At 39.6% G+C, this 15,752-nt stretch overlaps 1 protein-coding gene across 1 annotated transcript; it reads left to right on the top strand.

Annotated features, from left to right (window-relative positions):
- Nucleotides 1-5,475: 5,475 nt before the first annotated feature.
- Nucleotides 5,476-6,387, top strand: LOC131343941 (serine/threonine-protein kinase pim-1-like). The gene is made up of 3 exons (XM_058375823.1): nucleotides 5,476-5,848; nucleotides 5,946-6,122; nucleotides 6,260-6,387. Exons 1-3 carry the CDS (start codon nucleotides 5,500-5,502, stop codon nucleotides 6,385-6,387), a joined length of 654 nt encoding a protein of 217 aa, XP_058231806.1. The 5' UTR covers nucleotides 5,476-5,499.
- The last annotated feature ends 9,365 nt before the right edge of the window (nucleotides 6,388-15,752 follow it).

The raw sequence follows: 15,752 nt of genomic DNA, 5'->3' as shown, positions 1-15,752 counted from the left end.
TTCATGTTTCATCGATCCATATCTTTTTGATCGAATCCTTAATAAGACTCGGGAAAAACGAGCCGGGAAACATGATTAAGTTCATCTTTCGTTCATCACGTGACATTCAAGTGCCATAGGGCTATGCAGTCTGTTCGTCACGTGACCACCTTCTGGCTCAGTATCTTACAGTATCAAAAGACCCGTGCAATGAACATTTTCTGAAAAATAGAAAAGTTCTGTTCTTGTTCCTGTCAGTCTTGTTTTGGCCTTGGTTGATTTATAGTTCTGTCTTATTCTGAATGTGATCAACGTTTGCATAAGTGCATGTGTCGAGGTAATTTACTATTAACACCTAACACTGTAATTATATTCTGCTAAAATGAACGAAATGACTCGGAAAAGTTTAGTTCATTTTGCTGAACGAGATTCAAAGATCCGTAAAATGTAAATGATCCGAACTTCCCATCACTAGTGCAAAGGAAAGTGGGGGAAAAGTCTCAGATTTAAGCAAATGACAAGCAAATATTGTCTGTGAGTCTGATTAATTTGTCCAAAATAATTTAAACACAAGTTGAATCATATAAATAAATAACCAGACATATTTATGGTGTTCCACAGTGTTTTATCAAACATGATGAGTAAAATGGACAAGAAAATGCAGAGCATCCCTGCTGTTCATACACCTCATCATGAGTTAGAAAACGGCATCTTAAAAGTTGATGACAGCTACCTGCCCGATGGGGAAAATATCTCTTTTCCTGGCCCTCTGATGAGGTGAGTCCTCTTTTTTCTCTTCTCAGATAACACACACACACACATTCAGCAGTAATGTTTGGAAACATATCATCAAGTGAGCAAAGTGTAGTAATCCATATCCATCTATTACAGCAGCAAGATCCAGATGGATGACGTGCTACGTTTTATCCAGAGGAAATCCCAGGAGTGCCTACAACAGGTGGAGCAACCTGACCAGAAAGAGGCCTACTTATTCTGGAAAATGATGGAGCTCCGTTGCAGCAAAAATGGAGTAAGTGTTTTAGTTGATTGTGTATTGACTGTTAAAGCAAAATTATTCATGATAAAAGCAGCAAAAGATTTAATCTGCTAATATGTAAAATTTGTCAGAATGAATAAATATACTGTGTGTAGAGTAGCTTAATTGAAAGATATTTCTTCTACAGGAAGCACTGCTGGCAGACGTTGGGTCTGTCCTCTTCAAGAGCTACAGACTTCTGAGGAAAAGGGTATTGTTTTGTTTTTAATCTTGTAATTTTATGTTGTAATATTTAATATGTTATATTACCTATACCTTTGTTTAGTAATACATCAACATCACCATCTGTCTGTTTTGTATACTGTGTTGTATGTTTTGTGTTGTTTTTGCTTTATTTTTTGTGTATTAATGTGCCAATTCCTGCTACAGCTAGGGGTGAAAATCCAGGACAGCTGGTGTCTTCCACTGGCGAAACGTTTGTGCTGTGCTGACCCAGATGACGAGATATTGGATTCTGTGGTTCAAATGGGAAAGAACCTTGGTATGGATAATATAAACAATTTTTTCGGAACTTCACATGTTGTAATTAGATCAAGAAATCTGGACTATTGCACGGACCCAAATCCTTACATGCATGTTCGGTCTTTCATCCGCAGACTCCATAGGACTGACCTATGCTGCACAGCTGTGCTACATCGCTGCAATGGAGGAGCTGGAGGTTTTACAACACTCCAGCTTTGAGCTCATTGGCTGTAACAGGTATTGGGTGTGTGTTTGTGTGAAAGCGCATGTGTATGATTATTTTCCCGACTTGCTACTGAGACACTTTTCTCCTTCTACAGTCTGCCAATCAGCCAATCAGCCATGAGGGAAGCAATTGAACGTACTGAGGTGTACGAATATGTATGTTCACTGACCACAGGGCTTCCTCAGCCAAATTTCCAGGTTAGACTTTCTCTTTTTATTTCTTTTTAATATTCTTTCTACCTCTGTCAAATTTAAGCATGAACCTTTTTGCTAAGATGGAATGACTCTGTCTGTCTTAGATCTTCAAGTGCTTTCACGCCAGCAAGCTAGCTGAGTTTGGCCTTTTCGACCAAGCCTTTGAGTACTGCAAGTCCATCGCTACAGCAATTGCTGAATTTCCAGGAGAAATCACCAAGACCACGATGGAAATGACCATTGCGGTAAATACAGCTATCAATATTTGTAAAATGGTTCCAGTGCTTTAAATGCAAAATATTTAGTCAGTTTACTTTCCCTGTCTGTCTTGTAGCTGTCTGAGAGGCTACATAAAGGGATGGGAGAAGAACCAGAGTGGCTGCTAGACCTTCGTCAGCTGTACATGGATGAAGAGTTTAAGCTGAAGAACTCCACATGTGGCCTCATGACTAGTGAGATGTTCACTCTCCAGCGTCCACGTCAGGAAGGCCACATTACACCATGGGGTATGTTCGTTCATCCACTATTTGGACATAAAACTGAACTTAAAGAATCACACAGAAAAGAATTTACAGTAACGATTTAAAGTACAGTAAATATTTGTAGCACGTGTCTGTCAGATCTTTAGCACGTCACACTGGGTCAGAACATTGTAATCAATTCGTATATTTGCATGTAAAGGTTTATTAAAATGTTTGAATCTAATATGGTCATAGTTACATCAAGTGTACATCAGTCTTTGGGTAAGAGACAGAAGGGATTAGAGCTTAGGTAGCTGAAAAGATGACTCCAGATTGATTTTTCAAAACTACTGCAGAGTTAGGAGACATTAAATACACAGAGTGTGTAAGATTAAATGTGTAAGCTGTAAACTTATTTCTTGAGAGTTCTCTTGTTAAGACGACACAAAGAGGGTGGAAAATGTGTGTTTTAGCAGGTGCTCATCTTTACCTTAACACACTCAGAGACATTGACAACACACTTCTTGTTTGTTACTGAATGATTGTGTATTTGTTCAACAGAGGTGTTTGAGTCCCTGTACACTCCAGGCGAGCTGCTGGGCGAAGGAGGCTTCGGGAGTGTCTGTGCAGGAGTCCGTAAGGCTGATGGAAAACAGGTAACAGGACTGCACATCTACAGTTCATTTGCACTAATCAACACAATGCATCACAGCTTGTGGGCTGTATATGTCTTAGTGAGGTGTTCTATAAGAATGTAATTATGTGTTGTATATGTGAACAGGTTGCCATTAAATATGTGGGAAAGGAAAAGAACGAAGCTTTCATCACCGTTGTAAGTAAACTTCCTTTACTCCTGAGATATTGCACAGGTGTTATGTGAAAAATTATGTGTAAATTTAATTGTTTCTGGTAACATAATAATGAATAATCCGTAATAGACACCTGAGACATTACTAATCCAAGCCTTTGTACTGTATCGTTTCTGTTGACCAAAATTTAAACGTAATCACTCCACACCCATGCTAAGCGTATCTATTCATATTTCAGCCTGGAGAGACAAAGAGCCTTCCCCTGGAGATGGCATTAATGCAAATGGTGTCCAAGCTAAATCGGCATGAGAATGTCTTGGAGCTGTTTGAGTGGTTCGAGATGTCGGACTGCTACATTTTGATCTTGGAGCGACCCAGCCCCTGCACAGACCTCTGGAAATTCCAGGAAAAACACGGTTGTTGGCTGTCAGAACCACTGGCACAACAATTCATGCGCCAGGTGGTTCAGGCTGCTCGCCACTGCTGTGACTGTGGTGTCCTGCACCGTGACATCAAGCCAGAGAATATTCTAATCAACACCGACACGCTGCAGCTGAAGTTGATAGACTTTGGCTGTGGTGATTTGCTGCAGGACACCCCCTACAGATATTATGCAGGTAAGCACATAATAGGTCTTGGACAGAATAAACAAATGCAGTTGAGAACCATTTATGTGATGTTGCTGATTGTGCACCTTCTCTCTTTTTCACTCAGGAACCAGAGCTTACTTCCCACCTGAGTGGTTATGTGAGGGAGAGTATTTCGGTGTTCCTGCTACCATCTGGAGTCTGGGAGTTCTTTTGTTCATCATGGTGTGTGGAGACTATCCTTTCCAGTGCGAAGAAGACATCATTAACCGCAACATGCACTTCCCTGAGGGCCTGTCTGAAGGTGAGAAAATCCAAACCCATCAAGTTTCGACGTTTATTTAGACTGCGTTACACAATAAATGAATCATATTAATTGATTATCAAGAATAAACAGATCTACAATTTCTGACTAAATGTCTCTCATCACTACACACAGGTTGCCGTGACCTGATCTTATGGTGTCTGGCGCGACATCCTACCTCCCGCCCAACATTCGAGGAAATCCTCAGCCACAAGTGGCTTGAGGAACCTCAGAAGAACGTCAAGGTGAGACAGTGAGAAGAGAATAGACCTTAAAATATCGAGCAAAAACATGCTATAATAGTCTAGATTACATGGCTTGTACTGCTCTGTAACAAAAATTGCTGTGCTTATCTAATTATATTAGATTACACAAATATAATCACATAGAGATAAAAAAATGTATCCTTTATCAACTAGTTTTCAATGAGATAATCTGTAAGTAAAAATGAAAAAAAAAAAAAACATTAACACAAAGTAATCTGTGGGTATATAAATGTTAAGCTCAAAATAACGCAATAAAATATTTTATTTTTTAATTAATTTTATATTCACATTCATAAATATTTGATATTTATATTTAATTAATTTATTTTAGTAACCAAGTGCTTGCATTACATAAAGTCAAATATTAGGCATATCCAGTATGATAATAAATCATATTTATGATGTGTGAATTTTTTATGTACAATACTTTTTATGTACAGAACCCAGCAAATACTGAGACGCCTGCTCCTCAGTGTCCTCTTCTGGAGAGCCACATTACACCATGGGGTATGTTAGAATCCACCATTTCTAAAACTGTTGCTGTAATGAGTTGCTAGTGAATTGATAACTCAAGTAAAAATTTACTGTGGATTTTCTGATTTCAGCTTGATTTAAATGATTGTCTGTCTGTTTAACAGAGGTGTTTGAGTCCCTGTACACTCCAGGCGAGCTGCTGGGCGAAGGAGGCTTCGGGAGAGTCTGTGCAGGAGTCCGTAAGGCTGATGGAAAACAGGTAACAGGACTGCACATCTACAGTTCATTTGCACTAATCAACACAATGCATCACAGCTTGTGGGCTGTATATGTCTTAGTGAGGTGTTCTATAAGAATGTAATTATGTGTTGTATATGTGAACAGGTTGCCATTAAATACGTGGGAAAGGAAATGAACGAAGCTTTCATCACCGTTGTAAGTAAACTTCCTTTACTTCTGAGATATTGCACAGGTGTTATGTGAAAAAGTATGTATAAATTTAATTGTTTCTGGTAACATAATAATGAATAATCCGTAATAGACACCTGAGACATTACTAATCCAAGCCTTTGTACTGTATTGTTTCTGTTGACCAGAATTTAAACGTAATCACTCCACACCCATGCTAAGCGTATCTATTCATATTTCAGCCTGGAGAGACAAAGAGCCTTCCCCTGGAGATGGCATTAATGCAAATGGTGTCCAAGCTAAATCGGCATGAGAATGTCTTGGAGCTGTTTGAGTGGTTCGAGATGTCGGACTGCTACATTTTGATCTTGGAGCGACCCAGCCCCTGCACAGACCTCTGGACATTCCAGGAAAAACACGGTTGTTTGCTGTCAGAACCACTGGCACAACAATTCATGCGCCAGGTGGTTCAGGCTGCTCGCCACTGCTGTGACTGTGGTGTCCTGCACCGTGACATCAAGCCAGAGAATATTCTAATCAACACCGACACGCTGCAGCTGAAGCTGATAGACTTTGGCTGTGGTGATTTGCTGCAGGACACCCCCTACAGATATTATGCAGGTAAGCACATAATAGGTCTTGGACAGAATAAACAAATGCAGTGGAGAACCATTTTTATGACGTTGCTGACGGTGCACCTTCTCTCTTTTTCACTCAGGAACGGATGCTTACTTCCCACCTGAGTGGTTATGTGAGGGAGAGTATTTCGGTGTTCCTGCTACCATCTGGAGTCTGGGAGTTGTTTTGTTCATCATGGTGTGTGGAGACTATCCTTTCCAGTGCGAAGAAGACATCATTAACCGCAACATGCACTTCCCTGAGGGCCTGTCTGAAGGTGAGAAAATCCAAACCCATCAAGTTTCGACGTTTATTTAGACTGCGTTACACAATAAATGAATCATATTAATTGATTATCAAGAAAAACAAGATCTACAATTTCTGACTAAATGTCTCTCTCATCACTACACACAGGTTGCCGTGACCTGATCTTATGGTGTCTGGCGCGACATCCTACCTCCCGCCCAACATTCGAGGAAATCCTCAGCCACAAGTGGTTTGAGGAACCTCAGAAGAACGTCAAGGTGAGGCATGGAATGTAGAAACATCATTTAGAACTGCTGAATTTGTAAAACTGCCATTACAAGCTTAATATATTTTTTAATAATATTAATATCTACTGAAATGTCAAAGCACTATCTAAAATATCTCATCACTTCACACACAGCTTGCCACAATCGGATAATTGGTGTTTGGACCTGGAACCTGAATCTGGTGGACCTGAAGGAATGATGTTTACATCTGGTGGAGTGAAGGAAGAAATTAATAAACAAATGTATATATAAATGTATATACAACAAATAAATTTTAGTGTAAATAAATGAATTCCATTGCAGCACTTCTTTAGCAATTTGGATGTCTATTTGCTAGTGTGCTTGGGATCCTTGTCCTGTTGCATGTTTGACTTTCACTCCAGCTTAAGCTGCTGGATAGATATAGCTTAATATTTGGGTTTAAAGGTAAGATCAACCAAATAAACAGGTGGACTCCTTGATTAGAATGAAAACCTGCACCCACTCCTGCCGTTTGCAGATAAGACTGGACACCCCTGGCATAAAAGTCTGGGTCACAGCTGCACTACTGCATGCTGCACTACAGGGTCTATGTTAAATTCATCAAATCACTGTGCCACCTACTGGCTAATTAATGCTGTTAAAGCCAGAAATGTGATGGTTCATTCATTCAATACAGGCAAATATGACAAGTTACTGTTAACCTCACTTTGTCAATTGCCTTTAAAAGTAAATATTACTAGAATAGTACTTAATAAACTTAGAAACAGCCAGTAACTCGAGTTTACACATTTATTTGACATTCGCTAAATTGCTAAATGTTTTTACGAGCACGATGACTGAAAATGCAGCTTTATAGTGCATCATAGTAACAGAAAACAAAACAAAACAAAAAAAAAAAGTCCCTGTTCTGCTATAAGAACATAGAACAACCCATTTTGTGTTCCTATTTGTACAACCTCGATGAATAACACATGGAAGTCGACTGAAATCGCATAAAACATAGCTAGGTTAGCTAAAAATAATTAATCTGATAGCAATAAACACACTGCTACACAACTGAACTACTAATTAATGGTCATATAGTCTACTCACTGAAAATAAATAGAGTACATGCACACATACAGAGAGTGAGAGAGAGAGAGAGAGAGAGATGTCTCTCACTCTTACTCATTATTGGCTTATATTTCAGCTTAAGTGGTAACACTTAGAGCTGGAGCAGCAGGAAGGCCAGGCTGGAGTACGGAGTGGACCAACCTGAAGAAACACATACACGCACAGCACAGAATACACAACACAACCTGTACCTCACAGTTAACAGGGGGCCAAATGGGTAACATACATAAGCCCCTTAAACAACAGAGTAATACTATCCCAGTACCGTTCCAACTGGTCTTATGTAACCAATCTTACCTAAAAGACATAAGAAAAGAAAGAAATATTAACAGTCAATAGTTAAAGTGGTTCTAACCTTTTAGAAATGAGCCATTCCAAATGAACCACACTGACACAACAAAAACAACAAACTTAGCTAGACTTACAATATAGTATTTAAAAATATTTGGACACAAAACCAACAGAATTTGGACACAAAAAACTTTCTTTACAATCCTGGAGACTGCTTTTCTTTAATGTTTTTCTTCCCACCCCTGTCTCTTTGCATGGAAAACATTTGGAAAGATCCTTTTCCGGCTCTTTTGGCTCACATTTTTACATTTACGTTAGTCAATGAATTAAAAAACACAAGGCAACTTAAACGCATGGTCAAAAATACATGGAACGGGCCAGTACACGATAAGCAAATACAGTAGACTACAGAGAACCTGGAAGTTCGCTCAAAAGTTGGCGATTGCTCCCGCTGGCAAGGCAGAGGGGAAGCTGCAGTAGAAAAAGTTACAGAATCCCCTTAGGAACACCTCCAGGTCAACCTCTTTTATGAGGATGCCTCCCGGGTTGTGTGGGGTGGGTTCTGTGAAACTATTCGTTGAAGGAGGGGACTAGGATGTCCTCTGCACTGACCCAGCAATGTTCCTCTGGGCTATACCCTTCCCAGTTGACCGGATATTGTAGTCATCCCCCTCTCCTCCGTGTGTCCAGGATGGCATGAACAATGTAAGCTGGCGCTCCATCAATCCAAAGCTCTGCCAGGAGTGTATGTGGAAGGATGGAGAGATACTACAGTTAGGTAGTTGCAGATGATAGGTGACGGGGTTAATCTTGTGTGTGATCGTAAAGATTTCAATGAAGCGTGGAGTGTTCTGCATGGCAGTTTAAGTTTGATGTTTTGAGTGAAGTTGATATGGAGGATGTGGGCACAAATAATGGTTGGCCTGGATGTCCTGGTGTTGCACTGCCCTCTGAAGATGTACTTGGGTCCACTCCCATATCTCGCTGCTCTGGAAAAAACAGTCATCAAAGGCTGGCACATCGGTAGTTTCGCCCGTCCAGGGGAGGGGGGGTGTATGGGCTGGTATCCGAGGATACATTGGAACATAGTGAGGTTCATGGACAAGTAGGTGAGAGAGTTTTGAGCGTACTCAGCCCAGATGACGAACTTGGTCAACCGTTGCTGTTCTTGGCTACAGTACGTTTCTAGGAAACTGCCGAGCTCTTGGCCAGTGGCCTGAGGGTGGTAACCAGACATGAGGCTAACACTGATTTCCAAATTTCCTCTGGCACGCCATAGTTCCTAAAAATGTGATCTAGGACCACCATGGCTGTTTCCATAGATGTGGGAAGCCCCTTCAAATTTGCAGACCTTGGAGAAGCGATCAACCACCAACACGACAGTAGTGTATCCACGACAGCTTGGGAGGTCAGTGACAAAGTCGACTGTGATGTGGGACCATAAAGTCGAATCTCGTATAGAAGAGAGCCCACTGGGCTTGACTGGGGTTAAGTTATGTGGTTTGGTCTGATTTGTTATTGTGTGTTCTGATTTGTTACTTTGTTTTTATTTTAAGATTTGTTGTTGTGTTTTCGGTCCGTGTACTTTTTGGTATTTGAAGTTTCTTTTTATAAACAGAAACAAAAAAAACAAAATGAAATCGATTTTTAATTGTGTGATGAAATGTCAGACACCTTTTTAAAATTGGACTGATTTTCTTTCCTCATTTATACTTTAAATAAAGAAAGTTCTATAGCGCAGAAACGGAAAAACAGCTGCATTTTCTTTGTCTAAAACCGGAAGTATCTCTTCTTCTGTCATTTGTGGCAACGTGCGGTCTTCTTGGCGCTACTACATTCACCCGGATGATGCAAAACATGGACCATTACGTAGTTTTCAGAAATAATAAAAGAGTATCACTCAGGGACGAGGACATGACGGCTGAAAAGTTAAGTCGCATATTTCAGCTAAGAAAACTTTTGAAAAATGTTACTTTACAGTTTACTGTGTTGTTTTAATTAACGTCGGTTTTGCCGCTAATTCAAAGTTAGACTTAGCTGGCTGGCAAACTTGTTAGCTTCGTTCACATTTGGTGATTAACGGTAATCTTGCGAATATATTTTGCTTTATGTAAATTTAAGTACATGGGCATGGCTAGACCCCTTTCACCAGGCACGTGCCCCAGTAAAATCTCCACTCTGGGTTTTGACAAGCTTCTGTATTTGGCAGTGTATTCATTTAGATTGACGATAATGGGGAGGAGGTTTTTTTTTAATCCACAATGTCAAAGAGACGCAGTTTAATCACAGCGCACTTAACCATGTGTCCCCGCCCCCAATGAACTATCGGGATTGATGTATAATACGACAATGGGACTAATAATTGAAATGAATAATGCCGATGATCTTATTTCGACTCAAGCCTTGTTCACTCCTGTAATTGGACATCAGAACATTTTTCAGTTCATACAGCACATTAGCACATTTCACATATTCAGCAGACATTCTAGAGGAAAATAAATAGTTGTAACATGAGTTTGGGGGTGGGTGGGTGCTCTGTGCCCCAGTAGAGCTTTATATAAACACCCCAGGTTTAGATGGTAACGTTGTGTATGTATAAGTTCTCATAGTGTGATATTATTTATTCACTTTACAAACTAATGTTACCTCTGCACAATATTGTCATGTCAGAATTTTAGGTGAATAAAATGACTTAATGTTTTTTCTTTCTTAACCAGGTTTCAGCTTATACTGTGTACCTCACTGATGATTCAAATGTGGCCCTGTTCCCGGGAGGAGTCTCTGGTGTTTTCAGCACATTAGACCTTACACCTAGGGGTCACTATGAGGTCCACGGCGAAGACATGGATTCAACCCCAGCAGCAGGCTGTACCAGCCAGCGATTTGCATTCATGCGTACACCGGCAGCGGCTTCTGCAGATTCACCTTCACAGTGGGCTATTCCAAGTCCCTTCACGGCCACCAAAACATTTCAGAGGTAGGGGTATTGCTCTTTTCAATGTTTTGGTGGTTTAGATAATAGGTAAAGCAAAAAAGGGCCATAAGTAATCTCTAGGACAATGCATGGATAGCTAATATGAATAGTTAGAAAGAATAACAAAATAATTGTGAAATCATGTTTTGTCTTTCAGATCAGTTTACCTTGCTGAGGTGGTTGGTGGGAGGTTGATTCCCAATAGAATGTTGGTGGTACGCTTTCTGGAGTGTGAACTTTCCCTTCAGGGGCTAGTAGGAAAAGTGCAAGATGCCATCGGCAATTACAACCCTATAATTTTGACAGATGCACAAGGCAATGCCATTCTTGAGTCAGAAGGTACAACAGGTGAGTCACCAAAACCTTTATTTAAATAAATAAATAAATTACATAGGTTGGTACAAAAGGATGGTGTAACACCTGTCACATAAAGTGCTAAGTAATATTTAGTCTTGTTTTAGGCATTTGCTTGTGAACAGTTCACCTTTTTCAAATGTCAGTACATAGTTTTTTCATCTTTAGGGTCACAGTACTGGAAATAAAATGCTAGAAAAGTTCTTGCTGTACCAGAACAAGATTTTAATAGCCTCCAGGGAGCAAAGAGGAAGAGATTGACGTATACATTCAAATGATCACTTTGCAGTGCAACAAACTGCAAAAATATACATGCTACAAGATTACAGTCTCAAGAAAGTCTAAAGATGACGATACGGCTGGTTTGGAAGAAGTCATTGACAAAATAGAAGAGTTGGTGATGGCATCTCAAAATCTGCCAGCTGTTACAGCACCAATCAAAGAGCTCACTGATCTTGCTGTTACCCAGAGAGTCTTGCTCACTGCCCCCAAGTTACAGACCATCTTCTTTGTAGAAGTGTGTACAAAACCGGGATATTATAGCCCTCTTTCCACCAAATAGTAGCAGCTCAGCTCGACTCAACTCTTCTCTAAGCATTACTGTTTTTTGCTGCAGATGGTGGTAGTGGTAGTCATAGTGATGCTGCATGTGATTGAGGGATTCCAGTTTCATTATGATGTGAATGTTTATGTGATGATGTGAATTTTAACATGAGTAGTTCATACAAGGTACTATTCACAAGTTTTGCTATATGGACAACCATTAATTGTGAGTAAAGTTGAGCCAGTAATATGCAGTGGAAAAGGAGCTTAATTAGTGTTATCACTCTTGTCACTCTTGTTATTGTCACTATTTATTATTATTATTATTATTATTATTATTATTATTATTATTATTATTCCGGTTCCTGGACTCTCTACTAGTCCTAAACGGTAATAGCTAAAAACATGGTTCCAACACTAAAATGTTCATCATGTTGTGCTTACGTGTGCTATGACTTTTCATGCTGATAAGTATTGTAGTTTATTTTATATTCATTTTTAAATCCATTTTTACGGATTTCACTTCCCGGTTTCCATACGGACATTTAAAAAGAGTGCACACAGTTCGGCTTTTGTCGGAGGTTATCGGTAGCTGCCGAAAACATGCATCTGTAGATGCCGTAAACAGGAGGATTGTTTTTTTTAAGGTCGTATCGTCTTTAAACTGTTGCTACAGCATGAATTCTAACTGTACAGCTACATGCTACCTTAAACTTCAGCTATGCTTCACTTCCTGTTCTTCCCGGACATTTCAGCTTAGCGCGCACGCTGGTTCATTTAGACTTCATATTTTAACTGTAACTTTAGTTGTGTTTATTATTTGAGAATGTTTTGCAATCGTTTAAGCCTGTATAACTTTTATATATGTGACGGAGGCTAGCGGTGGTGCAGGCAAAGTGGTGTTGGTAAATACTACTTACACAGACTACATTAAACTTTAGCTATGCTTCACTTCCTGGGTTTCATACGGACTTATTCTTATATGCAAAGCGCACTCGCTAATTCATTTAGACTTCATATTTTAACTGTGACATTAGATTGTATTTATTATTTGAAGATTTCTTGCAGTAGTTTAAGTATGTATAGCTTTTATATTTGTAACGTCCATCGCTTGTGGCACTTTGTTAACGCGCCCGCCTCCCGTGCTGGAGACCCATGTAAAATATTGTAAAATATTAGTACCACTGATGTCAATAACATTACAAGCGCCCGCCTCCCATGCTGGAGACCCGGTCGGAGTTGTATTTATATATTATTTGAGAATGTTTTGCAATAGTTTAAGCAACATATCGCTTAAACGATAATAGCTAGAAACATGCTTCCAACGCTAAAATGCTGCTTTAGGTGTGCTATTACTTTTCATGCTGATAAGTATTATAGTTTTTTTTTTAACATGGATTTTTAAATGGATTTTTCACGGACTTCAGACCGTGTGTGTGTGTGTGTGTGTGTGTGTGTGTGACGTCAGCTAGACTGAGGGAAGAGGTTTTTTTAAGGATGCATCGTCTTTAAACTGTTCCTACAGCTTGAATTCTTCCTCTACAGCCACATAAACTACCTTAAACTCTTTAAACTGTGACTTTAGCTTTTAAATATTATTTGAGCATGTCTTGCAATAGTTTAAGCAACATATTCGCAATAACACTCGCATTTTCTTCTGAAATGCAACATTCTAATAATTATTATTATTATTATTAGTGTGATTGGTGTGATTTATCGTCACTATTTATTATTATTATTATTATTATTATTATTATTCCGGTTCCTGGACTTGCTACTGGTCCTAAACGGTAATAGCTAAAAATATGGTTTCAACGCTAAAATGTTGATTATGTTCTGCTTTAGTGTGCTATTACTTTTCATGTAATTGTAATGACATGTACTTGCTCACGTCATGTTCACTCACTTATCGTGTCAACATGAGAGAGGGATGAGTAGCTCTCATTAGTAGGAGAAACTAAATGGTATGTTACCAAAAATGCTGAGATGTGGTTCTCTGACACTAACTCAGTGTTTAGGTGTTTAGGTAACTTGCTACATGGCTGGCTGATGCAAAATAAAAATGCTGATACGTTTTACTAGATCTTCTGTAACTACTATAAACAAACCAACAGAAACTTGCAGTTTGAGTTTCTCAAAAATATCCCAGTCGTTCCTGGCCGCAGTCCGATCTTTTTCTAATCAGATGTAAATCAGGAGCGGCAACAGGAGCGGCAACATCACATGATTCAAAAGAAGTGAATGTGAGAGAAACTTGGGAGTGATATTACTGTAACTGATAACCCAGTCTGTCTGTCTGTCTTCTTGCCTGCCTGTCTGTCTGTGTACCTGTCTGTCTGCCTGCTTGCCTACCTGTCTTCCTTCCTGGCTATCTTCCTTTCTATCTGCCTACCTCCCTGTCTTCCTTCTTGGCTGTCATCCTTTCTGTCGGCCTACCTGTCGGTCTGTCTGACTGCCTACCTATCTGTCTGTAACTCTGTTTGTCTGCCTGCCTGCCTACCTGTCTGTCTTCCTTCCTTCCTCAACATCTCAACACTCGACTGTTGATGACGTCAGTAGTCACGTTACTTCGAAGGGAACGCAATATTTATAATTTGCTGGGAAGAAATTTATTTACATTACACTAACAAGACTTACTTTTAATTTCAATCAACCATACTTTTTACGTAACACAAATGGATAGACAGAAAAGTAAATGTTTTGGGTCAGATCAAGTTCTTTAGAGGAATGACGAGCCTTTTGCACATTTTTCAGTGTCATTATTGGTCACTAAATGACCGTGTATTACCCAGAATACATTGCTGGCACACACCTGGGAAATGTGTTTCTGATTGAGTAAAAGAAAAGAAGAAGATACCTCAAATAATTTGTAACTATTGTACACGCATAATGTCATATAGAAAAGCAAATTTTATTGTAGTAACAATAATATTAACCACATCACACAGATTCACGTTATTTATTTAATAACTATATTTGCTGTAAGCTTATTGTTTAGTCTGGGGTCTTCAGCATCACTTCGTGTCTTCAGCGTCGGTGTAAACTTCACCTGTATTTGCTGATTATTTCTTTGATTGCCCATCTTTTGTTTTCTGGCAACAAAATGTCTATCGTCTTAGGAATTCTTCTCTCTACGTCTGAAAACACAATTATGTTCTCGGCAACTAAACTGCAAAATAGATTTAAAAAAAAAATTTATCAGCATTTTAACTAAAGTGTGTTAATAAATTGTATTGGAAGAGTAAGAGCAAGAGGAAGTCAGCCACCTACCTCACTTCCTCTTCAGAGTCTAGAGCTAATTTGTTTAGGGCAGATAGGAAGCACCTAGTGGTGTTCCTTTTGCCCGTCAACATGTGTGAAATGCCAGCGATCTGAATGTGTTGAAACAGGCACTGCACCATGTGAGTTCTCACCAGTGGGTCCACATGACTGGAGAACAAACACAAAACCATGAGCTGTGGTTTTAATCAATTATATAAAGCAAAGAAATCTAACTTTGTTTTCTTGACACTATTTATGCCTAACTCAAGACTGAAAGAACAATCTGTTTACCACTGTGGTTTTACCACTTTAATCTGTGTACACCATTTCACTGAGCGCCAGGTCCACTGCCTCTCTGATTAACTCGGTGGACTCGCTTAGTCGGTCCAGCAAGACAGTGGCTGTGTTCTGACACTCATTGTCCATGTCATTCCGAAGATGGACAAACAGGTGGGTCATGGTAAGAATGGCAGCATGAGTCAATGTGGAGTACCGGTTATCCACCTGAGGTGTGCGAGAGAGCATGGTTAGAGTCTGTCTTTACTCTGAGGGACAGCACTACGGTTCTTTAATGATGGTCACTAAATATTAGCTTTGCTTTTATCTGGACTTTCTGGTATCAAATTCTATCAGGATGAAGAGGTTCCCTGAACGATTGCAAAAGGTCCAAATATTAATGCTTGACTTTTAACACTTTACCTCAAAACTTTTTAAGAAAAAAAGGTAATTTAGCATGGACTTTTGTCTAGTGTGTGTGTGTGTAGGACATGTGAGCTACCTCTCTGAGCACAGCCAAGCAGACGTCATGTAAACTGGGCAGCAGAATGTCAGGTTTACGCTCAGCCAAAGCATGTAC

Source organism: Hemibagrus wyckioides, linkage group LG23 (assembly GCF_019097595.1).
Source record: "Hemibagrus wyckioides isolate EC202008001 linkage group LG23, SWU_Hwy_1.0, whole genome shotgun sequence".
Classification (NCBI taxonomy): domain Eukaryota; kingdom Metazoa; phylum Chordata; class Actinopteri; order Siluriformes; family Bagridae; genus Hemibagrus; species Hemibagrus wyckioides.
This window is presented reverse-complemented; position numbering and strand designations above follow the sequence as displayed.